Raw genomic sequence first — 12,453 nt, 5'->3', positions numbered from 1 at the left:
ATTTCTTTTTTATATCTGTTTTGTATTTCAAATTAGAAACAGAGGTCCAGTCTTTAAATGAATTAAAAAATAATACAGCGATGAAAGAGGAAAGCTTTGGTTTATAAATCACTGAGAGTCACAGAAAAAAAAGATAGAAACAGAAGACTTAATCTGTCCATTTTAAAAAGCTTGTAAAGGTTTCATCCATGAAGATAGAATATAAGAAAATGGAATAGCTACTGTCCAGAACCGTTGGAAGATTAATTTCACCGCTTGAATCTTCTATTCTTCAATTTAAATCAATTTTTAAGTTTTTATAGGCAGTCTCTCTTTTAAAACAATGAAGGTTCCTCACCAGCTGGAAACACTTTCACTTTCCATTCCTTCCGTTTTGGGACCGCCCCGACTTCATCAACCTTGGCTGGATTTTTTGTCACTGGCTTGAAGAAATTTCTCTTGCTTCTTTCGGGGATTTTGTGATATCCCCGAGTTCAGCAAGACATATTCTTCCTGTTCACTGTCTCTACGGGACAGTTTAGATCCGTTTGGAACCCCCCAGTGGCAAAAGTGTCGATTGCGATCTCAGAGCATTGAGATTGCACATCGTATCGTTGCGACTCCGCCCCCGCCCCCTCCGAGCCATTTCTGAGGGCATGTGAGGCGTTGCCCTGCCAGCTGATTTTCGGCCATTTTTTTGCCCTCTGGAGGCTTCAAGGATAATCTTCGATGGGCATGGATAGCCTCGAGGTTTTTATGATCCGTCCAGACCTTGAACGGCATACCCCCCCTTCCAAGAGATGTCTCCACGTGAGCAGGCTCCACCTGATCGCCAATGCCTCTTTCTCCCAAATGGCCCACCTCCTTTCAGTAATGGTAAGTTTCTTGGAGATGTAAGCGCATGGCAAGAGGTGGCCCTCTTTATTCTTTTGTAGTAGCACTGCAGCTATTGCTACATCACTGGCATCTGTCTGGATTATGAATGGTCGCTTGGGGTCGGGGTATTGCAGTATGGGCTCTTGGGCAAAGAGCCGTTTTAATTTCTCAAAAGCTTTTTGACAGTCCATTGTTCATTTCAAGGGTTGGTTTGCTTTTGGCTTCGTTGGGGAAGGCCCCATTTTTAATAGCTCAGTCAATGGAAGGGCAATTTCCGCAAAATTCAGAATGAATTGCCTGTAGAAATTTGCAATCCAAGGAAGCTTTGTAGTTGTCAGCGAATACTTGGAGGTTTCCAGTCTAATACAGCTTTCACTTTTCCTGGATCCATTTCTGTCCCCTCGTTGGAGATGCGATAACCCCAGTAATCTAGTGAGGTCTTGTGAAACTCACACTTTGACAACTTTGCATATAGCTTGGCGGCCAAAAGTTTTTTCAGGACTTGCCATACCAGCTTCACGTGTTCTAGGGTTTCAGAGAAAATCAAGATGTCATCTAGATAAACAAGCACTCCGCGGTACAGGTGGTCATGTAGCACCTCATTTATGTACTGCATGAAGACTGCATGTGCTCCTTGTAGCCCAAATGACCTGACTTTGTACTGAAAACTGCCAAGGGGAGTGTTAAAACAGTCTTCCATTCATCTCCCTCTCTGATCCGTATGCGGTAATACGCCTCTCTCAAGTCTTGGTAAAGATCTTGCCTTTTGCCAAGTGGTTTAGCATATCTTTCATGAGGGGAGGGGATAAAGTGTTCTTTTCACATACCGCATTCAAGGCTCGCAGATCAACACAGAGATGAACCCCACCATCTTTCTTTTCTCTGAAGAGCACTGGGGCTGCTACTTTTGATTTCGCTGGTTCAATAAAGCCCCGTTTCAAATTGATGTCTATGTAATTCCTCAATTCAACCATCTCTTTAGGCAGCGATGGCGAACCTTTTTTGGCTCACGTGCCACAAGTGGGGGAGCGCAGGGGGGTCATGTGTGGGCGTGCCACACCCATAATGCAACGCGCGACCCCCCAGTGCGCATGCGTGCAAAACTCACGAACCCCCCCCCCATTTTTACATGCTTTTTTGCCCTCCCCAGTCTCCAGAAGCTTTATAGGAGCCTGGGGAGGGCGAAAAGAGCCTCCCCCCACGCCCCCGGAGGCCCTCCGGAGGCTTCAGGGACTGTCCGGAGGCTTCCCTGACGCCTTCGGAACGCTTAAAATGACCATCTGAGCAAACCGGAAGTGACTTCCAGTTTGCTCGGAGGGTGGTTTTAAGCATTCCGAAGGCTTCAGGGAAGCCTCCGGACGGTCCCTGAAGCCTCCGGGGGGGGGGAAGGCACTTTTCGCCCTCCCCAGGCTCCTATAAAGCCTCTGGAGACTGAGGAAGGCGAAAAATAGCTTTTAAAAAGGTGAACTCAGCTGGCCAGCGCACGCATGCGCACTGGCCAGCTGACAAGGCAGTGCCTCGCGTGCCCTGACAAATGGCTCCGCGTGCCACAGGTTCGCCATCACTGTCTTTAGGGGTCATGGAGTACATTTTCGGCTTTGGTAAGTTAGCCCCCGGTTTGAAGTCTATTGCACAATCTGTGGGCCGGTGGGGGGGAAGATCGTTGCAATATTCCTCACTGAACACCCCCGCTAAGTCCCAGTAGTCTTTTGGTACTCGTTGGATCCCTGCAGGTTTGGTGTCTGCTGCAGGTGCCGCAGGTTCCGGATGGTCTGGGCTGTTGGGTCCCATCGTTCCTGGGTGCCCTTTTGGCTCCACCGGTGGTAGCAGCCCAAAGCCACTTTATTGTAGGCGCCCACTTGTCCAGCCACGCAAGCCCCAATATAATTGATTCCTGCATTCTTGGAGCTACAATGAATCTGAGGAATTAATAGTGGCGGCCTATCATCAACTTTACCAACTCAGTAATTTTAGTGGCTGGGGCCCCTCCAATCAGTGTCCATCCACTTGCTCGAATGGGAGGGTTTAGGAGTCTTGTACGTATACCTAGTTGCTCCACAATCGATATGTTGATTAAGCATCGGGTGCAGCCGGTGTCCACAATTGCCCCAACTTCCCCTTCCACTCCAGTTTCTGGCACTTGGAGGTTGCATTTTATTGTAAAGGGGCGGATGGGTTCACTAATCATTGGGTTGTCTTCAGCATTTCCCTCCTCCAAGGGTAGGACTTGGTAGGACTCTTTGTCACCTTAGGTTGGGGATCCTCTTCCAGAGGTTGTTGGCCCAGATGACTCTTCTGTGGTAGCTTCTGGAGCCTTATCTTTACCGCTCTGGCGGTTTGTACACATGTTTGTGATATTTGGACTGGAGACATATGTGTTGCTTGAAGAATTACATCTTGTCAATCTAGAACATGGTGTCATATAGATCATCTTATTTAATTGTATTGCAGTATGCAGAAGCCCCTTCAACATGCTGTTATATAAAATAGTGCTAATATAAATGTATGTATATCTCTCTTTAGTTATCTTTTCTTATTTGTAAGACAATCCCAAATACATTACCTTGATCTCTTGGTACTTTCATTGTTATTGTAGTTATAGTTTAGAATTAGTATTTTTAACAGAATAAAAAATTCTCACAGCAGTTAACAATCTACATCAAAATAAATACAGAAAAAGTGGCATTGGGAAATATATTGCAGATTATTTACAAATTACAACATCTATAAAACTGATCATTAAAGTAATTACTTTCAAAACAAGTCCTCCTCCATAGTAAAGCTAGAAGGAGCCATGTAAATTCAATCAAAGATAGAGCATCATTTCTAGGTAATTGGCTCCACTATCAAGCTGTTTTTGCTTTTAGGAATTTTTTTCCTTGTATTTAGTTGAAAACATCTTTCCTGTTAACTGAAGTTCATTATTCTATATGAAACAGTACAAATACCGTAGGTCTTGGCTGCCATCTGTGTGATATTTCTTAACACTATGACTTTTCTAACATAACCCAATTCCTTTATCCAATTCTCCTATACCTGTTCTAGTTTGTTTAAATTAAAATGTGTGTATACATATTTCAAAATGATTGTGCATTCCAAAGTGCATTAGAATGTTCAGGAAAATTAAGAGAGCACATTTTTAAAGGAACCACAGAATTAATGTGATTCATTAAAACGGCAACAAACATGAAAAAGATGTGGCTTATTTAAAGAGCTCCTGCATTATATGCATTCAGTGTGTGTTCCTAAGAACTTACTGTCACTAGTTTATATTGAATCCTATGGGATTGGAGACAAAAACCTTGAAGAACTTCAAATCTTTTGTACTGTAGAAGAAAATGAGAGTAGCTGTAAAGTCTATTAAATCTCCCCAATGAAAAATTAAGAAAAATATTGATTCAAAAAAAGTAATGGTCTTCATGGTGTGTATAATATTGCTCAGAGTACAAGATGTCTTAGTATAAGAAAACAGATACTGTTTTAACAGATGCAAGGAGATCTGGTAGAATTATTATTATGACAGGAATACAGCAACTATAGTTATTTCAAGGAAGAAGCATAGCAATAGAAAGGGCGATGGAATGTAAAATAAGTTGTTGAAAGCATTTGGATTAAAATAAATAAAAGTACAGGTAGTATTTGTAATTGAGCTTGGCAATTATGTTCATGAGTGTCGTAAAGCATCATGTGATTGAACTAGTTTTTACCCTTTTTGTGAGGGTCATTAAGTGAACACCATAGTTATGTGAACCCATTATTTGCTACAGGCTAGGTTTTGCTGAAAGAGAAGTATATATCAGTTTGTGACAAAACCATCATAAATCACGGTCATGTGACTCTGGGGTGATGCAAACAGCTGTAAAACAGGCAGATTGCCGAGTTCCCCAAAGTGTAGTCAAATGACTGCCAGAGGCATTCAACATCAGAACTTCAAAACTGGGTTGTAAGTAGATTTTTTTTGGGGGGGGGGGGTGTCTGTCATAACTGTGAATGGCTGTTAAGTCCAAGACAACCTGTATATGATATCTATTACCAACTGAATCAAGAAAAATATGTTGATACTTTCCAAAATCACAGATTTTACTCTGATGATTTTTGGAAGAGAAATTTCAGGCATTTGGCAAGTGACATGCATTTATGACTGATTGCAGCATTCCAAAGTCACATGACCACGACTTGTAAAGTTTATTGGCCAGATTCTGGTGGCTTTTTTGCCAGTTTCTCACAAAAATGGCAATTCAGTTGAATGGATTCATGTAACAACCACATCATTCACTTAATAACAATGGTGACTTGCTTTATGACCATTTGTAAAAATGGTTATACAGTTGAGTCAGGTCTTGTAGTGAGCCACTTAACAACTGCAATGATTATGATCTAAAGTCGGCTCATATGTCTTTGTTAAGTGAGGACAACCTGTACTATAAAAAAAAATAGTGACTGGAATTTCAGAGGTAACATAAGACAGTAATAAAAATATACAATGCCATTTGTTTAAAAAAGAAGTTGATAGCTTGGCATATCTGTGTAGTCAAACATGGCTTATTTTTCATTACTAAAGTGAAACATACTGGTCTTATTAACCTTTTTTGTACTATTTTTTAATTTTTAAAATTATTTTTAGTTACTTCCAGTTTTGTTTAAATGGATGAAATTCCTTTTGAAATGAATGAAAACCACCTTCTGATTTCTTGCAATTGCTATGTAGCATTTCTCTTCTGTTATGTAGGTATATTTTTAATGTTGTTTCCTGTAGTTGCATATATAGTATAAATCTCAACTTAAAGTTGCACTATCACAATGAGTGCTTAAAATACAGGCTGTTGTTTCCATCAGGTTTTGTGCAATAAGTACATGTCATTGTTTGAGTAGGACAGATAGCGAGGCTTGCTTTGTACTTTTTTCTTAAAACAGTTTCTTTATCTTTGTTAGGGAGTCAAGTCTGCATGTCAGAACAATTTTTCTAAGGTGTTTCTGGAGAGGGAAGCATAAGTAGTTCTTGTCTTATGACTACAGTCCATAAACTTGGTCATTCAGCAAAGCAGTTGTTAAGTGAGACACTCATATAACTGTTTGCTCAACAACCTCAATTCCGGCACTCCTGATTATGGTTGTTCCGCGATCTCTTGGGTCTTAAGTGAACGGAATGAAGGAGTTGCCTGCCAGGTTCAACTTCCTTTCATGTGCAGAAGGGAACTCCTCTGAAAGCGGGCTGCAGGACTGGAGGTCAGATCTTGGAATCTGACTTCTGTTTCTGTAGCTCATCGGCTCTTGATGGGCTCCCTGTGGAAAAGGAGAATCTCAGTTCAATGAAATGCCTGTCTTGAGGGAATTTCACTTTTGTGTTAGGCGACGGCAGCTTGTCATCTTCCTTGCTGACTTCCTCATTGAATTTCTGGGGAAACTGACAGGGAAGATTGCCAATAGTAATCACACAATTGCGAGTCGCTTGGCAACTGGTCATAAGTGAGACCAGGTTGCCAAGTACCTAGCTCACCTGTGTGTGACTATGGGGGGTTGTGGTGCAATGTTTTGTGATGGCCAGAAATGCTTTATGGGCTGTAAAGCACCCATTCCATAGCTATCATAACATTGGATCGTTGTTAAACAAGCAAAAGTCAAGGGCTAGAGTATAGAGTAGAGCAAAGGTTTTGAAACTTCCAGACTGCAGAATCTGCTGTTAAAAGAATCCCAGAACCCACAATCAAGAAACAAAACTGTACTGATTGAAAATTGGCTATCTTTGAGCGAACCTTTTTGAGGGGGAGGTCTTAATTCTCATGGAATCTTATCAGGTTCTTGGGATACCTTAGAGTCCCATGGAGTTTGAAAAACTCTTGAGTATAGGATCTGCACTTGACATCATTTTCCATTCCGCCATTCAAGAAAATCCACAGATCTATAACATGTAGTTTGATAATATATAGTGCAATTGTACACTTTCTAACATTTCCAAAGGATTAAATTGAGTAATCTGAGTCTGAAGAATTACTTCAGACACTGCCCTTATGGAAGTTAATATACACAGAGCTGCTTTTGACAGTTTTTGGAGAGTGAATAGGCATTCTCATGCCTCTTGTATTATGATATATTTGCATTATATCTTGATTTTAGTATTTTAAAGTGTTTTTGTGATATAAATTACTAGGAGACATTTTTTCTATCTGACTTTTTCCCCATGCAATTGTGTCCAATTCTCAGAGACTGCTTGGCAAGGTTTTTTGGAAGTAATTTGCTCTTGCATATATTCTAGGGCTAAGAGAGAGGGATTGGCCCAAGGTCACCCAAACAGGCTTTGTGCCAAGGCAGGACTGGAACTCACAGCCTCACATTTTCTAACCTGATGACTTAACCACTACACCAAACTGACTCCCTTCTGGTGGTTTACAAATGTAGCAAATATGCAAGTGCATTAATTTCTGTACCTCATGTTAGTGACTTTATTTTTCTTTTCCAGACCATGCGAAGACATAGAAATGAAGTGACAATTGAACTTAGAAAAGTAAGTATATAATAAATTCTACACTGGATGCATTTTCATGTTATGTTAAATTTCATGTTGTAAAAAATATTTCACAGATAGTATTGTTTTTTCTAATCGTGGATTATTTTCCACTTAGCTAAAATTCTTCATATGATTCTTAATATTGGCAGACCCTTAGCTGATTATTTGAGGTTTCTGGAGAAATAGGGTAAGGAAATGCCTTCATTTTTTTTCCTACTGGTGCTGAGAACACCAATAGTGTCAACTCAAAAAATAGTTCATTTTCTGTGGGTTTTAATTACAGTTTCTTGAAGAATCACTATTGGTACATTTAACTGCAGCATTTCTTAACCCTTTAAATGATAGTGTTGCTGTTTATTCTGTTTTTTACAAGTCATTAATGGGATCAATGCCTAAAGTTTACAATACCTATTGGTCATTGTTCTGGTCACTCATGGAGATTGCTTTTTTCAATCTTTGTTTTTATATCTCCACTATTTGTGCTAGGGAATTGCGAAAATTAGGTTTCTATTGTGTATTACTTTTCACTAACTGTTTTAAAAGCTCTGGTCTGAAACATTATTTTTCTGAAAACATTAATCATTTCTGAATAAAATTTGAACTGCTAACCTGACCTGATGGCATAGATGAAGTGCAGGTAAAAATCTTTTGTTAAACTAAGTAATTTAATGTCAAGAGAAGAAAAGGATGAATAAGTATATGAATAATCTTACGACCTGATAATATTTGTGTAAGACGGGAGCAAAACTATAACACAGCAACTATCTGTAAATCGAAGCTATAACTAATAGAATCTGAAAAGCTTAGGCCTAGAATGGCCTTGCTTCCCAATATAAAACAGCTTGCAAGTTCGGTGGCAGTGGAGACAATAGGTTTGGTCATTCTCAATTGAAACTGCATTTTCTCCAGGTTCATCTTAGAAGTCTTGAGAAAAACTTTGTGCCTGGATTAACCCAGTAACGCAACTCATGAATTTTATTTTGTACAATGGTCCTTCCTCTATGCCAGAGACACACTTTTTTTCCTCCTTTTAAAGAGTTGGTAATTTTTGTGGAAGCACTATGGTGGAGGGGAAGGGCTCCTTTCCCTAAGTAAGTAAAAGGCAAAAATAAAGAAAAAAGCTCAACAGATTTGCCAGTTAGTCTGTACTAACAACCATTAGAAAGAAAAGGAGCATAAGTTAGTTGAGAAAAAGATGAATGAGATATGGTTGGAGCAGCTACAGTTGTGCTACTTACCGGTACCTCATTCATAACACCAGATTGGAAAGAGGATAAGCAACTGTCTTTGTGCTTCTTCATCTCCTTTGTGACGCTAAGATCAAATAAAGTTAGTAGAAGAAAGAGTGTGGAACTCTTTTTAAATTTTCTATGCATTGTTAAAATTTAAGATGAGAGAATTATACAAAATATTAAACTAGCAGTTGGTTTAATTGTGCATATGTACAGTCCCCATTTCAGTATTTTCAAGGATCATTTTCTTGCCATCATTTTCAAACCATACTACTTGGTTTTTTATTTTGAAGTGTGCAATTCTGCATAAATGCATTTAGAAGTAAACCCTATTGAATTCACAGATACTTATTTCTAAGTAATGTATTCTGTTTAATACAGAAATAGTGAAAAACACACAAAGTAGCCAAGTGCTGTTTTAAGTAGCAGCTGTTGCTTATACTCAGTATATTAAAAATATAAGTGTGTTAAAATATGTTTAAAATTAAATAGAAGAACAAAACATTCAGAGTACAAATTGTTCAGACACAAAATGGGTTCGTATCACGGCCAAATCGGTTTGTTATGAAATTTATTATGGTTGTGATCAGAGGTTCTACTGTAGTAAGACGTTTTACACAAAAGAGTGAGAAACTTTACCTTCTGTCATTAACTTTTACAATTACCCAAAATGAAAAATATATCTTTTTACTTTTTACACACATGTAATGGCTTTTCAGGATGCCTGTGTGCTGAAACAGTACACTTGTGCTTTGTGATCTGAAGTTCATTTCATCCAATATGTTGCTGAATTAATTTTGATTACATTAATTTAGGACTTGATTGATATATATTTTTCAATTATAGCGTTTACATTAATGTAACATAATCTTTTGAGTTCTCCTCTCTCAACTCAGAGCTACTAATTGAGTACTAAATTGTATTAAATTCAGAAACATTCCAGACTTTCTACATTTTTCCTGCCTGCTTGTATGAAAGTACACCTCAAGTAACATCTCAAACATCTGCTAATATAAGTTCTCCTTCAGAATATTTGTCAAGAAATATGCTGCAGACTAACACTAGATAAAGCAGCCATGAAGGCTTTGGAAAAGATACTTAGATATAAGTACGTTCTATACTCTACCTATAAAAACCAGAACAGTACAAGCAATGGTATTCCATGTTATACTCAATGAAAGTGGAAGATGAACATTGAAAATGCAAGATAGGAAGAGTATTGACACTTTTGGACTTTTGTCTTAGAGAAGACTCTTGAGAATATTGTGGACAGTCAAGAAAACAGTCAAGCAGCCTGGTTCTAAACACCTCACGGCCCACTAGTGAGCCATAACCCAGAGATTAGAGACCCCTAGCCTTAGCTACAGTGGGAATGGTACACCATTGGAAGACATCAAGGAACAGATTGTCATGGAGGAGATCTATGTATATTGTTGCTAAAAATTGAAATCACCTTGATAGCACATAATCAATGCACCCATTCACAATATTTATATATTTATATATTTCACATTACTTATATAGGTAGCTTTTCAGTCATAGATATAAATATAGAATCCTTTGTATTTCAAGGATTTATCAGTTAAAGAAATTTGCATGACTAATATTAAGACATGTAAAGCTTATTTAAAATTGACTTTGAAGAATAAATAAACATTAAAAAGGATTATATTAAAATATTCATTCATTTCAGAACAAAAGAGATGAACATCTGTTGAAAAAAAGAAATGTGCCCCAAGAAGAAAGTTTAGAAGATTCAGATGTTGATGCTGACTTCAAAGCAGTAAGTTATTTAATTAATGGAAATACTATTTCTAATTGTCCTCCCTTTACTCTTTCAAACTGGTCCTGGTGGATTTCCATTTGTTTATTTCAATTATATAATCAATCAATCAATCAATCAATTGTACAATTATATTATGATTTCAGTGCTTGCCAACTAGCTAGTATTTATTGTTGCAGGGTCTTGAAGTCATGATTGTAATTTATGACCTTTCCCAACTGGCTTCTGAGAGGCAAAATCAAATTTGCTTAATGACTATGATTCACTTAATGACCACATGGTTTGCCTAAATGACCATGGTAAAAATGGTCAAAAAATGGTTCTGGTTATGTGATAATTTGCTTAAAAAACACATCTCTTAGTGAGCAAAATTCCAGTCCCAATTGTGATCATAAGTCAAGGACTACCTATTTTCCACTCCCGTATTTCATCCCCTTTTGACTATTTTTCCCAATATCATAACATTGTTTAGCATGCTGGCCAATCATGAACAATATTCTCTTCCATCCAGTTTCTCTCACTGAGAGAAGGATGATGTAATCTCTCTAATAAAGAACACTTTTTGAAAGTGTTTGAAAGGAAAGAGAAAAAATATGTGGAAGATAAACTAAAGATCACATTGGTAATATTTCCTTTCTCCCTTTTTCCTTAATAGATTATATATTGCGTTTATATTTCTTATTTTGTTAATTTAGATTGAAATAGGTTGATAAAGATACCTGCTAAAGGTTTTGGACAACCTCTGAATTCTAACAATTGGCCACATAGAACTTATGTAGTTGTCCTTCAGAAAGATCAGCAAAGCCAAACTTTGTATATCTGAGTCTTGATTATATTGCCATTAATATGTATGTTGTATTGAAGTTCTTATTTTTATTTATGTTTCTTTCATTTTTGGTATGATTAATAAGGAAAATGGAAACATTCATTCTGGGTCTTGATATACCGGTAACATTTTAAAATTCATGGGCTGGTTATTTTTCTGAGAATAATGAACTCTAATGAAAGTTAGAACTAAACAATTTCTCTCTCTTTTTTAAGCAAAATGTTACACTAGAAACTATATTACAGGTAGGTTAATAACAATTACTATTATTAATATTAGCTGGATTTGTTTAATACTTGAACTAATTTTTTGAAATCTGTTGCTATAGAATGCTACTAGTGATAACCCTATTATCCAGCTGAGTGCTGTTCAAGCTGCAAGGTAGGCATCTATTTTATTTGAAAGACCTAAAGCATTATTAATCTTTTCCTCATATTATATTTTTATTGATTAGCTTTGTTTTAATTTTACAGAAAATTATTATCAAGTGATAGAAATCCTCCTATTGATGATTTAATAAAATCTGGAATTTTACCAATATTGGTTAAATGTCTAGAAAGGGATGACAAGTAAGTAGTGCTTTTTTCTGAATGTTTATAATACCAATTGAAGGTTTTTTTTGAAGGGCTGCAGTTAAGAACCCTAAAACAGCGATGGCGAACCTTTTTTGGCTTGCGTGCCACAAGTGGGGGGAGCGCAGGGGGGTCGTGTGCGGGCGTTCCGCACCCATAATGCAATGCGTGACCCCCGAGTGCGCATGCGTGCACAGCAGGCTCGACCCCCCAGTGCGCATGCGCGCACAGCAGGCTCGACCCCCCCATTTTTACATGCTTTTCTTGCCCTCCCCAGGCTCCATAGGCTTTATAGGAGCCTGGGGAGGGCGAAAAGAGCCTCCCCCGCCCCCCCGGAAGCCCCCCGGAGGCTTCAGGGACCGTCCAGAGGCTTCCCTGAAGACTTCGGAGCGCTTAAAACGACCTTCCGAGCAAACCGGAAGTCACTTCCAGTTTGCTCGGAGGGTCGTTTTGAGCGCTCCGAAGGCTTCAGGGAAGCCTCTGGACGGTCCCTGAAGCCTCCGGGGGGTCTCCGGGGGGGCGGGAGAGGCTCTTTTCGCCCTCCCCAGGCTCCTATAAAGCCTCTGGAGCCTGAGGAGGGCAAAAAATGGCTTTCAAAAAGGGTGAAATCAGCTGGCCAGCACACGCATGCGTGCTGGCCAGCTGACAGGGCAGTGCCTCGCGTGCCCTGACAAATGACT

The 12,453-nt window shown here is 38.8% G+C and overlaps 1 protein-coding gene across 1 annotated transcript in view; it reads left to right on the top strand.

Annotated features, from left to right (window-relative positions):
• KPNA3 (karyopherin subunit alpha 3) overlaps positions 1-12,453 on the top strand; it is a 42,882-nt gene that overhangs the window by 15,083 nt on the left and 15,346 nt on the right. Inside the window, exons 2-6 of the mRNA XM_081941568.1 lie at positions 7,313-7,357; positions 10,286-10,375; positions 11,417-11,446; positions 11,530-11,582; positions 11,675-11,770. Coding sequence (XP_081797694.1) covers positions 7,313-7,357; positions 10,286-10,375; positions 11,417-11,446; positions 11,530-11,582; positions 11,675-11,770 — 314 coding nt within the window. The remainder of the gene's footprint in view (positions 1-7,312; positions 7,358-10,285; positions 10,376-11,416; positions 11,447-11,529; positions 11,583-11,674; positions 11,771-12,453) is intronic.

This window comes from Natrix helvetica (genome assembly GCF_964273705.1).
Source record: "Natrix helvetica genome assembly, chromosome: 2".
Lineage (NCBI taxonomy): Eukaryota > Metazoa > Chordata > Lepidosauria > Squamata > Natricidae > Natrix > Natrix helvetica.
Note: the sequence above shows the minus strand (reverse complement) of the source record. Positions and strands in the feature narration are given on the sequence as shown.